General features: G+C 39.6%; 1 protein-coding gene across 1 annotated transcript in view; it reads left to right on the forward strand.

Annotated features, from left to right (window-relative positions):
* TRAPPC9 (trafficking protein particle complex 9) overlaps positions 1–13,879 on the forward strand; it is an 843,209-nt gene that overhangs the window by 104,241 nt on the left and 725,089 nt on the right. Inside the window, 1 exon segment of the mRNA XM_025214635.1 lies at positions 7,345–7,430. Within this exon segment, the coding sequence (XP_025070420.1) occupies positions 7,345–7,430 (86 nt within the window).

Raw genomic sequence — 13,879 nt, forward strand, 5'->3', positions numbered from 1 at the left:
CCAACTGCTGAAGCTTCCTTAGCCTGACGAAGGGTTTTTGAACCTGAAAGCTTGCTTAATAACTATTCTCCAACCATTTGGGTTGGTCTAATAAAAGATATCAAATTCACCCAAGGAACCTTGTCTCACCTTAGCACACACACTCACTCATTCACACCCATGCAGTATAGTGTATAGTAGCTGCTGTAGTGATTGTGAGAGCACTGGTGTCAGTGTATCTATCTATCCAAGGCCCTGGAGTCTGCTGTCGGTGGTCAGCTTCCTTCAAGGTGATGTCTTCTCTAGAAGGGAGTCGCCTGCTTGTCCTTCTGTCTCGGTAGGTTAGCTGCTAGGTGAGAGGGTGACACTGAGGGTCACACTTCGCTGCCTTTTATCCCTCTCTGGTAGAGTTGTGTGATCCCCCAGCATCATCTTGGCTACCCAATCTGGAGGTTGCTGTCCCATGTGGGTCTTGAGTAGTACTTGACAGCTGTTGGTCACGGGGATCTTGCTTGCTGGTAGTGCAGTTTGGGAGTCAGTTCGTGATTTTGGTTAATTAACAATGGTATTGTAGGAATAGTCAATAGGGTAGGTTCTCAGTTTCAGGAATCAGTTCTTTAGCCTGATTTAACTTAAAATGCAGTTCCTTGGCTAGGGTACTGTCTACTGATGATCATCCTTCACTCGCATGCACACAAGGGACCACCCAATATACCAGATTTTATCATTTTACAATTACAATTTTAATGCAGTTTTAACAATGTTCCAGGGTGTAGCTTCATTCTACAGGGAGTACATTCCTTAAGAGTTTAAAAGTATAAAATATAAAATGCCTTGGTAAAGATAAGACAGATGAAATATAAAAATGCACTGTGAAAAGTATATAAAAATGCAATTTGAGGTAGTGAGGATCAAAGGCTACTGGAGACAGTAAGTGAGTTAGCACCAGGATATATTTACAGTCTTTGCAGTGGATATTTTAGTTCTTTTGCTTTCTTTAGTGACACTGAGCTTAATTGATATGTAGATGTACTTTCTAGGTTTTTCCTACAGAAAGCCACTTCAGCTTTCTGGCTTGCTCTGAGCCTTTCCACACCCATGCAATGTGTGTGCTAGGTCTCTGCCACACTTGGAAGGAAAAGAAATACACAAAATGGGGGAGGGGGGGTGCAGTCAAGAAGGGGCTGCTGTTATATCCATGTCCAGGAAGGAAATGTACAAAGGGGGCTTTCTGCTACAGCTCCACTGTGCTCTGTGGGGTGGGGGGAGCCAGGCCTGCGCTCCGGGCTGCAGCTGGGGCTAGCTGCCTGGAGCACAACCCTGGCTCCACCCATTCTGTAGAGCACAGCCCAGCAGCGGGCAGCTGGGGCTAGCCTCCTGGAGTGCAGCCTGGCCCAGCCCACCCCATGCAGATCTGGGGACATGCCTGCTCCCATGCTCTCTTGGACCAGCAGCATGCAGTGATGGAAGCCCAAGTCCTGCGTCCCCCAGCCCTGACTGGGCAGCTTGCCCCAGCCCCAATCCCTCCCTCGCTGTGGAGGCATTGATCAGCCCCCCTTTCCTCACGCCCCTTCCTTCTCCCCTCCGCCCACCACAACAGACTTAACAGCTGGAGGCAACTGTGCCCAGCGTGGTTGAGGACTGCTGCCTGTTTAGTCTATGGCCGAATCTCTGAATCTGTGTGGAGGCTTCTGATTCATTTCAGAGCTTTTAATGGGTCTCCTGATTTGATTTGGATTTGGAAATTCGTCTGCCAAATCAGGCCGAATCTCTTCCGAATCGAATCAGCTACCAAAACTTCTTGCAGCCCTAATTTTAATGCCTGCGGGGGCTCTGGGCACTACTACAGCCTGAATGATCACAAAACACCTTGTATGCTGAGGATACAATGATTGTGGTGAGGCTGGTGGCACTGGTTATGTATTATGGGTGCCTGGCACTTTGGGTAAGAATATTTTCAGTTGCTTATAACTTTACAAAAATTTGCTGTTTTGGGCTGAATTTTTGCAAAGTTTGGAAAGTTTCTGGAAATGACTTTAAGAATTAGGCTTGGAAAAATGCATTTTTTTGTCCATGTTTAAACAATTATGTTAACATTTCCTTTGAACAGCTCTAGCTCTAACAATCCATTCCATGGAGTAGGGACTTGATGTGCCCAAGGTAACCTGGGGGAGTTGGGGAAAGCCGCATGTCTTCTCTGTGAAAGCCTGTTAACATTTGACCAGATTATCCATTTTTGGAAAATTGCACTTCATATATGCGTGTTCTTGCATTTTTAGGAGGGAATTTTTCTGATGATTGGGCCTGTACTTATGGTTCAGTTTTGCCATGTCTCAAAACATGGAGAGTTTCAGTTCTTGTGCTTTGATTCTTCCTGGTTTGTCTTTGGTCCCCTTGGACCAGAATCTTAATTCTGGCTTTTACTGAACTTGAATGCTTGATTTTACAGTTTGATATTTCATTGTATTTTGTTGATCTAATGTACATAGACAACTAACAGATGAATTCTGGAGGATGGAATATAATATCAAGGCTATGATCAAACCCACAAAGTTAGCATGCATTTTGTTAATTTGGTGGTGTTTATAGCCTTTTTCATCATTAAAGACTATGGTTGCTCTTCACAAAGCTATACAGAAGGGAGAAGTGACACTTACGTATGACTTTCAGGTAACAAAAGCATTTTTTTATGATGACAAATAAGATGTCCCAAAGTGAAAATAAATATAATTAGAAAGCCAGTGACAAAGGCAAATACCCCGTTTCCTGAAGGACCCTTGCTTTTGTTGCAAGTTAGTAAATGCTATTAGGCATATGTCTTAGTCTTCCAAGTTTCATAGTGTCACTTTCCATTTTTCTGAGAGCATTCCTATCATTAGGTAAACTGATTTTGGCAATTGCCCTTCTCATTTTTCCTCTGTCATTGCTTACCTATTTTTTTTTTGTTCTAAGGAAGGTTGTTTAAATTAAAGCTAGGCAGGAAATAAGCTTTTCCATTATTTTGTGAGAACTTTGGAAACTTCAAAGATTGCTTCCCTATCCCAAATTGGAACAAAGTCAATCTCAAAAAGAGGTCATGAGCCCCATGTGGGTGAGTACACAACTTAAACTGTACTCTTCACCTATAAAGAAATAGTATTTCTTGTGAAAAATGGTTCCTGCTATTTCTTATTAATTTTGTCATGTTATAGAACTGTTTTAATTATTCAATTTCTTAAATTATTTATATTGTTCAGTTGGATTTTTCATATATACAAAATCCATAACTCTTTGGTAATTTAACCAAAATTTTTATAAAGATTATTTATATTCCTGAACCATTGATTCCATTAGAGAATCTATATCGGCTCAATATTATTACTTGGTTCATAAAGGAAAGGAAAGAATTTTTGGGGGCAAGAAACTCAATATGATGAATTAAAAAAAAAAACAAACAAAAAACGTCTTTTAAATCATGCTATGATGGCATTTTTTAAGTGGACCTAACTATATATAGAACTGTATGTAGATATAAGTTGCACTTACAGAATAGTAGCAAACATCCTTGGTTAGGATATAACTTAGGTTTTTCAAGTTTTTTTAAATAATCCTGGTTGATTACCTGACATTAATTTGCAAATGAATCTTAGTATGTAATTGGATAAATTGTTACAGCAAAAAGTAAGTTGAGTATTAGCGAAAGCCCAAAGGGAAATTAAACCCTTGAGAAGAGTCTTAAATTGCTTACCACTCTTTTAGTGCTTATAACTTAAGCTTCTTAAACTAATCATATTTTAAAACATTAAATTGAATTATCGTAGAGTAGTTCAGGTTTCTACCTTGATAGTTATGAATAATAAAACTACAAATCCTGGTGTAACAGAAGTGATCAGTGTTCTAGACAATGCATGCAGAAGTAAGAATGTAGAATATGTTCCGACTTAATGGTTTAAAGTGATAGTTAACCTGTCATCATTTTAACACTGTTACCAGCTTCAGTAGCTGCAGGTAGTCGGGGCAGTTGAGGCTAGGTGAGAGATTGCTACAAGCAAATCCAGGATTTTTGAGAACATGTTACCTTGGCTGCCAATTTCCTTTCCAACAATGTCTGCCAGAAAGACTTCCACTGTGTTCCTATGGGAAATTCCTACGGGGATTGCAATTTAAGGAAGTTGAAGGTCCTTCTTATTGTGCCCAATTCATTCCAAAGACAGCTACTTTTGAGCAACAGCAGAAAGAGTGGGACAATTTCTGGGCTGGCAAAACATCAGCCCTAGTGGACCAGGCATGCAGTAGGTATAGGTGTTTTTAGTGAAGGCTTCGATTATATGAGAAAACAGTGAGTATGCTTCATATTATTCAGCCTGAAAAGACCTAGGAATGCTACACAGAGGTGATTTGGGATATGCTGTATTTTCTTGAAAACAACAAGGAGAGCTTTTTCCCCAAAAAACACCTACTGAACATTTGAGTGAAATCAGTAAGAGCAGGTTTTCCTGTAGATGAGATGAAAGAGGAAGTAAAATCTGTAGCAATCCACAGGCAGCAGAGCAATAGGCAGGCTTGGCTCCCTAGCTTGTGCTACTTTGTTACCTAATACAAGGAAATCTCTTTCTTTCTCCTCCATCCCCCCCCCTTCATTCTTCCAATGAAGAAAAACAAGGTGTGTATTGCAGTCCAGAACATGCTGCATGTAAAATATATAGATATATGGTATCGTAGAAGGGAAAAAGAATGAAAAGTAAAATGGAAAAATAAGAGGCAATAAAAGTCTAGAATTTGTTTGGGATTGGTGTTAGAATTGAAAAAATGTTAAAAAAATTATATTTAATGCTTAGATTTTTGAAAGCCATCAGTCCATACAAGAGCTTGCTATCTGTGGAGCACTTGCATAATTTTATCATGTTGACCAGTCACATGATGTTGCCTTGGCTTCTTTCTAGCTATAAGGTGCTTTAAAGCAACTAAAATACATAAAAGACTTCTATAATGTTACTTTTCAACTATGGTAGCAGTCCTGAAAGAAGCAGTCTAAAGTGATGAATAGGAGGAGAGAGGGTATGAAAGAGTTCCTTGGTTAATGACCACAACATGAAAGGTTTTGGGAATGCTTGTCTTTGTCCACCAAACATTCTTATTGATGCTACTTCCATTCTCTCTTCCCCATTTCCTCCTGTTTTTACTTGCTACGCATTATTTTAAATTCTTACACTATTTTATATATGTCTGTATAGTTCCATGCATAAGGAGGCAATGAGATAACTGGGGGTGTCTGGGATCCTTCTGGAATATAAATAGAAGCACTAATAAAAAACACCGCAGTTTCTTCAGGCTGGTAGTCAGTGGATTTGTACAAAAAAAAAAAAGTACTCTTGGGTTTTTTTTTTCCTGGATCCCTAGTCTGTAGCTCTTTTTAGGATGAGTTGGTAGTATAGTAATGATGTGGTAACTGTGATGGTCCAGAAATTGTGTGAGGTGCAAGGATTTCTTAGAGTTCTATCTTTTATTGAACCAACTACAGTATCTAGCTGACATAGTTAGACTTGTTTCCAAATGCAAGACAGTCTGACTTGAAGAAGAGTGTCTTGCTCTTGGAAACTTGTCTATGTTAGCTACATAACTGGTCCAAAATAAGAAATCTCTAGGATGAGTTGCTAATAGTATGGCCAAAGATGACTGTATACAAGATTTCTGATACGATAAAAAGTTAGAATAGGTTTCCTATGTTCAATAGTTACTTGACAATAACAGTCTAGCTTTTTGAGCTTCTGTGCTTAAAGAAAACCTGGGAATTATTATATATTACATACCAGTTTGTTATCCTACTAAGTAACTCAGCTTTCAGACTGTGTGGTTGCAGTGCATTTATGTAGTGGTTGTATAAATAGTGTGAAAATGCTGGTTCATTTTTAGATTTTCAGAGGCATTTGGACACCTCACTTACTGGCATTATTTAAATGTAGTTGTTAATGGCAGTTAGGCTTCTAAATACCTTGGAAGAACTGAGTTTGTTTTTGCAGAAACAGTAATTTTTGGTGTGATTTTGAAGTGCCTAGCACACTTTGGACATCAACCAAACAGGATAAATTGAGGGGCATACCTGTTCTTTCTTTAATCAGTATTTTTCTTTGTAGTTTTTCATTTGCAGGTTTAATATTTTAAGAGGTTGAACTCTTCTCATAATGTATGTTCTTAATTTCTACCAGCATTAATTGGAGTTAAATGTTTGCATTGAGAACCGCTCCCATGAGCTCTAATACTATTCACAAAATGTAATCAGATAGCAAATGGTTGTGAATGTGTAATTTGAGTGCAGACCATTCTAGCCAGTGAATTCGTCTAATATTCCATAACAAATCTTAGTTTATGCAGTTCACCCCCTAACATTATCCTTATAGTGGGGTGCTAATAAAGCATGGTAAGATTATGGAGAAAGCTAAGGAGAAACTTAATTCATATGTAGTGTAGTCAAGATAATGATTTTTGTTGTGTCACTTAAAGAAGAATAGGTTAAAGATAGAGTACTGAAATATTAAAAAAAACTACCTCCATAATCATTGCACAGTGCTAGAGACACTCCAGTTACACTGGAATGAGACTAGTGTGATAGACTGCTGATAAATGGGAATGTTTCTCTGTTTTTTTACCAGTCCTCATAGTTATTTTAAAATTCAAGTTAATTTTGCTTGTAGAAGTTTCCCTATATGGTACCAGGAGGGATTACCTGTTGTGCTACCAATTCTTCCTTTCCCTCACTGCACAACCTCCCAGTCCATGTACTGTTTTCTGTGGTGAATGGAAAGGTCCTCAAATAATGACCCAGCTTTTCTTCTATTAACAAGTGACTTATCAGTATTTCTTGCTCTCCTATTTAAAACAAATCTTTCTTCCCCTCCCAACATAGTTGCATATATTTTGTCTATTTAGCTTTTGATTCTCTGAGGAACTGAGCACTCTGATCCAACAAAATGCTCATGTGTGAGTGTAGTCTCATTGAAGTCCACAGGAATTATTCAAGTGTGTAAGTTAAGCATGTGCTCAAGTGCTCCTTGTAGCTTGCTGCCAGAGCACTTGGGCCAGGAACCTGTTGTTTCAGTGAACAGTGCTAGACGCATTGAAACCTGGATACCTGGCACTGATTATGGCCTCTAAGCTGTACTGCTGCATAAGTACTGCTTCTCTCTTTCCAGCTATCACATAGCCTGTGCTTACACATGTACTCTCACCCTGCCACAGTATACTTGAGTAGGAAATTGGGTGTGGATATTACACAGAAAAGTACATTTGAAGAAAGGGATGCTGAGCGTTAACATCTCTTTAGTAATAAGCGTTATTGTTAAGGAACCACAATGATTAGGGTCTTTCTGTTTGAACTGTTCTATATAGACTTCCAGTGGGTCCAAGGAGACGTATGTGAAGTTCAGCTGATGGTGTATAACCCGATGCCATTTGAACTACGAGTAGAAAACATGGTATGTACGTTTCTAAACTGCTTTTTTTGTGATCACTTCTTTCAACTGTTTGCAAAGTTTAATTTAGCAGTCTTTCTCTTGTATGAAGCAAGCAGATAAAACCTACATTAAACAAACCAGTAAAGCTTTTTAAAGAAATTCTCAATTAGTCTTTTATAGCACGTGGCTCAGACTTTCTCCCCTGTACTGATGATGCGATATTGAAATAAAGTTCGTCTTTCAAGCATAAGGGTGCTTTGTAATTTCTGACCCATGTATCAGTAATACCAGCCCTTAAACTGACTTGTATAAAAGCTGTGTGGGTATTTAAGCACCTTTTGACTATAGTGGTTTGCCACATCATAACCATCTCCTGGACTAAATGAACTCATTTGGTAGAGTATTTCTTAACCTGGGAAAGGATTGTGTGGGAATCATCAGGGCACACCTCATGCTAATGTGTGGTCTATTTTTTCTTGTTCCCATCTCACCTTGGCTATTGCAGATATCTACCATCATTTGTTACTGCCCTAAGAATTTGTCTCTCACAAGTCTTCAACAAATAATGCTGCCCAAAGTTTTGACCTCCCTTCAGCTTTGAAAGAGGGCTTAAGTATTGTGTGTGTATGGCTTTTAATTCTGTGGCACAAAGGAGGAGGGAAGAAAAGTTCAGTGAAAAGAGGAGGGAGAGAGGGCTAACATTTAAGCATTTAATCTAAAGATTTCAAAGACAACACTTTACAAACCACTATTACTTAACCTACAAACTCTTTGTGACAGTAGCACTCCATTTATGTGTCTGTGCGTTACTGTCTGCAAAGCCAGGCACCTTTTGTCTTTACTGTAATACTGCAGTATGCAGTTGGAGCTCTGCAAGCAAGTTTAATTTTGAAAGGAATTTAGGTTGAATATGCGGACCCTATCTCAAGCCCTTGGGAGCAAGAAACTACCAAGTAGTGGAACACTTGTTCATCTTTTATTCTTTAAATTAAAAAAGAATAAAAAGGTGTAAAGTTGTTAATAGTGAAATAACCCTGCTTTGCGCTGTCTTATACCTTTTTAAATATATTTTTCCTGTTTTTTTTCTGCCTTAACACTGTCAACCCTAGAATTGCATGCGATTGTTGTCCTTACTTTATCTCCATGGATTTGCTTTGCTCATACCCCCTTCTGGCAGAGGGAGAGTTCTTGCCCATACTTGATAGGAGAAGTAATTATTGTGGATGTTCTGAAGCTACTGATTTGTATATATTTCCCCAAATAATTCCAAATGACAGATTTATCAGCTTAGCTTAAATTCACTTGGTTGCCTCATATATACTGCCAATTTATTTTTTTAACCTGAAAAGCTGTTTAAAAAATTAAATGTTTACAAGCTGTAGTTCTGATACAAACTTCAGACTTCTGTATTTCTATCGCTCTTGCATATATCATGTCATGTTAACTTTCTTTTAAACTTATTTTTTTTCTCTTTGATCATTAGTGATAGAAACATATGCCTGGAAGTGAACTCCTAAATGAACAAGTGCTATTGCAAAAAGTTATGTTACAATCCCTTTCATAAACTTGCCAAGCTTCATATTAAAGGTGGTTCATTTTGTGGGGGGGGTATCGCTGTTCCTATTGGAAGGCTGTTGCAGAACTTAACTGCTCTGATGGTTAGAAACATTTTAATTTGCATCTTGAATTTATTCATGGAGAATTTCTACCTGCTTGTTCTTGTGAGTCATCATCATAGAAAAGTAGGGCTGGAAGCGAACTCCAGGGCTCATCTACTCCAACCCACTGCCTGAGGCAGGATCTTCCCTATCCAAACCGTCTCACACAAATCATCATCTAAACTCTACGAAAGACTACTGTTAACCCTGACGCATCGTAGACCTAACAAAAAAGGCAAAACCCCCCACAGTCCATACCAATCTGACCATGGGGTAAAATTCCTTCCTGACCCCAAATATTGCAGTTGGTCTGACCCTGAGTAGAGGGGCAAGACCGTCTAAGAGCCAGAAACCTCTGTCTTTGTTCCCAGCAAGAGCATTGGTGTGCTCCAGTCGAAGTCCCCAGCCTTGACTGCAGCTAACACCCAATGCCTCTGGGAAGACTTAAAAAACACTCTGACCAGTATAGTGGGAAAAGGGGTGGGGGAGAGGGCAACTATTGGAGAAGGTAGAAGTAAGAAGGCAATGCACTTTTATTTTTGAGAGAACATCCCCTCTCTGCCTTTGTTTCAGCCTTTGTTTCGGCTAGTCTGAGCAAACCAAATCAAGTTGTGTATCATTTCTTTCCCGTCATTATTATCTGTATGTCCACTACAGTGGCTAGTCACGTCATGTGGTGGTTGGACTTGAAAGAGCAAAACACTTTCAAGCCACTAGAGGTTACATATTATACATGTTATACACATATAGTACTGGTAACTTGCTTGGTAGTTGCTTTAGCTCAATTTTTGTCTAGCATACACAAAAACAGAAAGGAAAATATTAGTCCAAATTGCTTTACATATACAAGTTTTTGTGTTTAAATATGCTTCATAAAATGACTGCATAGTTATCGGAACTTATTAAACTGAGAAGATGGCATACAATTTAATTCATATAATGAGATGCAAGAGACAAAGACTTTTTGGGTGATATCTTTTATTGGACAAACTGCATCGTTACAATTAGTATGTAATTTGTTCATGACACGCAATGTTAATGGAACTGTTTTAAGAGAGAGTAAATAGACTTGCACAAAGTTATAAACAACGAATGTACATTTATTTACAGAAACGAAGCCTTGGTCTATACAGTGTGCACATACTGCTTGCAGTACTGTTCATGTTATTCTAATTTTACAGTTATTACCACTGTACTGATTTGTTCTTTTCGAAGTCATTCCAGGTTTCAATTTTATTGGCGTTCATGAGGAAAGTGAGCATGTAAACCATATAAAAATAATTGAAGTCACAAACCTAATCCCATAGTCAGTGTTCTAAAAATGTAGAGTGCTTTATTGAGGAAAGCTGCTGTGAAATAATGTAGTCCCACTGGTTCAGACTAGTTTGATTCAGTTGCTTAAATATTTTGTCTGTGGCACTGTATGTGCGTTTTTGTAGTTGTTTGCATATTATGACAAGGATAGAATGCAAATTCCTTGTTTTTACCTGTTTATCAATTGAAAGTTTAGGTTAATATGAACTTCTTTGCAGCTGTGTTTGATTTATTAAAAAGCATGTTGTCTTCTCTGGCCAGCTGCTTAAATTCCATCGGACTTGTCCCAGCCACCTTTTTCTCTGATTTAATATCTGGTTCTCCCAGTCAGAATCATCATGTTCTCATTTTATTCTTGACAGCTTTAGTATTGATCTCTCTTCTGTGTCTTGTTTGACTATACATACTGAGTCAGTACTTCCAGATGCCAACAAGGCTACTCACTCCACCTTGTTTTCCCTAAATGCTGCTCCGTCTTGGACTCCTGTTGCTCAGTTCCTTCTGATTTTTTTTTTTTCACTTCAACTTCTTCAGTAGTACCTTTCTTTTTCCCCAATGATCTTCCTGTCTCTGTTTCTCTGTCCCTTTTTCATCCTTTCTACTGCCTTTATTTCTGTAGTGTTGTTCCACCCTCCTTAAATTTTATCATCTAAGAGACTGGATTCCTTGGGCCCCTGGCTGATATTACATTTGCCATGTTAATAGTAGCATGCCACACATTCCACCAATTTATCATGCCATAAACCAGCCACAGAAGTGTTCCACATGGGCTAGCTCAAGTGTGGGTTTACAGGTGCCAAGTTGGGGGAACCCATGCAGCATTGCCTAGTATGTGGGCCCACTGGCTCCTCCTGCCTTGCACCTGTAAATCCACATACGAGGTGGGCCCATGTTGGACTGCACTGTGTAGGGCTTTCAGTTTGTCAGTGTGCATGGAACCGAAGATCATGACCCTGGGGCTCCGTGCATGCCAGAAAGTTGAAAGTGTGCCACAGGATTTGCGGCATTGGGGACTGGCCCTTGAAGTCTCTGTGCTGGCAGTCATGAGGTTTGGGATCTGACAAATGTTATCCTGCATTAACAATTGCATGTCCTGCCATGAACTTGTGGCATGATAGGACATGCAATTATTGGGGTATGGTATCAGATCTCGTTGCGCTGTTGACGTGCCTTTAGAGTTCTGTCTTAAGCTTTTTCCCTTTTATGTTCTGTGTAATTTGGCCATGCCACCTTTATTCCTATGATCCATAACTTTTATCATTGCATCAGAGGATGTGGACAAATACTTGTGCTTTTAGAAGAAGAGATTAAAAAAATTAAATGGGTCTAGCAGATACACAGCATTTTCAGGTAAGAAAATCTCATTTAAAAATGTATATATTAGTTTTCTTTGTCTTAAGAAAAAGAATGATCTTCACCTTCCAACCCCAAAAAGGCACCCTCAGTTCCTGATTTCCCCATCAGTTCTGTTCCTTGACTAAATGTTTTTGAAAGGGCTGAATATGGGGAAGAAAAAAGCAGGGGAGGAGTGTTGCAGACCAGAAAGAGTTGCATGGCACGAGACAGCTTTGCTGCCTTCTTTAGGCTGGTTAGAGAGCCTTAATGCAGGAGGAGGGTGAGGCAGTTTTACTTGGCCACTGCCCCTTCAGCTTCCCCTATGGGGCCCCGTGGCACCCCAGGGTAAGAACCATTGCTTTGACATAAACTTCATTACCTCTATAAGAAGTGAAACAAGTAGTTTTATAGGGGGAAAATCTCCAACCATCTCTTCCCTTCATTGCACCTCAGTGTTATTAAGTGATAGTGACACTCCTTCATCCTTTTTTAGATGAACATTGACAATTAAATAAAGATGTTAAAGCACCAGAGGGCAATGTTGGACAAATGCTGCTGAATTGTACTAAACGGCACGTAGCAATATCTAACATGCCATTTAGACATTCTGGATCTGTCACTGCATTGTGAAACTGATTGGTGTTGATCTAGAGTGAGAATACGCATCTTGGTTTCAGTTATACGGCTGGAACTTGTATCAGGCATGGTCAAGTTTATTTTGCTGGCTTTCTCTTTGAGTGAGTTTTTTAATCCTTTTCCTATTGTCTGTTTGTAGCTAAATGAAGTTTACCAGATCATGGCAAATAATGAGAATAGTGAAAGCTCTGTTTTGTTAGTTACAGGATGAGGCTCCTTATCTCTGGCATAATGACAGAGCCTGTTCTTAATATTTATGTCTTTACTTCTCCCTAGTGTTTGCTCTCTTGAGAGGTTGCAGTGTTCTGGGAATCTTTTTAAGAAATTAAATTATAAAATGAGACTGGTACTGGTAATACCTTTTATAACAAAAATATGTTGTAGTTGATGCCACATTCAAGTAATTCAGGAGAATTCTCCCAGGTTTGTTCTCCTGGTAGAAAAACTCACCTCCAAGTACCTGAACAGACAGGTGAATGCTGAGTCTGTGAAGGGCAGAGTGCTTGCAGTACTGACACTTTACAGCCAGGGGCCCTTGTGTACACATCTCTGCATGGTGTGCAGGCTCCTTCAGCGTGCCTAGTAACAGATGGCATTAGTGCGTAGGGCTGCCCTGCTTGGCTGACCCAGACTGCCTCTGTTTCCCTGCAGCACAGCGTGGGGGTTATGAAGGGGAGAGGGTGTTTTTTCCCCATTTGGCTAGAGCAACAGAGTCTAGAGTGATGCACTGTCTCCTGGGTAGGAGCAAAGCACCTTCGAATGCTGGAGGACTGTATTGTGGCTTTTGTGTATAGGCTTTTCTGAGAGATGTTCACTCTCCCATGGGAAACTTGTCTGGGGGTAATGTAACCCTTGTTGTTCTCAGGTTCTTTTTCTCTTGGAGTGGCCATTTTTTACTCTGGGAGAAAAATCCTTAATAGCCGCACAGTTATGGTTTCTTCTGGGAGAGCAGTGACTCTTCCAGGAGAAACTAGATGTCTGCACTTGGCCTATGTTCCAAATGTATAACTTGGAAAGAGTTTAAAAAGATGTAGAAAACTCAAGTTTCCTGTTCTGAGCAATGTTTTGGTGTTTTAGGCTGCATGCATATGGCTTTCCTTCTAACCTTGAATCTGCCACCAGCAAATAAGTTTAATATGCTTGTTTCTGCTTATGGGTACCAGAGACCAGCAATTAGGCATACTAGATTGCTTGGGACCAGCTCTAAGGGGATATAGTATCCCCTCAATGCTGCTCTTAGACTTTCCTGGGACAGAAGGAGACTTCTTGGGACAGGCAACTCAGAGAGACTTGGAGTGCATAACTGTTGGTCAGTAGCATGCTGAAGTTGGGAGCAAGTTGTCAGGGCTTATTTTCTTGGCCATGGACCCTGTTGGCACTGGATTTATGAACCAGTCCTGATACCTTGTGGTATACCTACTGAGCAAGCTTAATTTGTTATGTGCTCCTTTCTCTTTATGACTTGTTTTCATGCATAAAAATAATTTACATTTGGGAATTTACTACAATAGGTAATTATTGCAGGAA

This window comes from Alligator sinensis, unplaced genomic scaffold, assembly GCF_000455745.1.
Source record: "Alligator sinensis unplaced genomic scaffold, ASM45574v1 scaffold721_1, whole genome shotgun sequence".
Taxonomy (NCBI): Eukaryota; Metazoa; Chordata; order Crocodylia; family Alligatoridae; genus Alligator; species Alligator sinensis.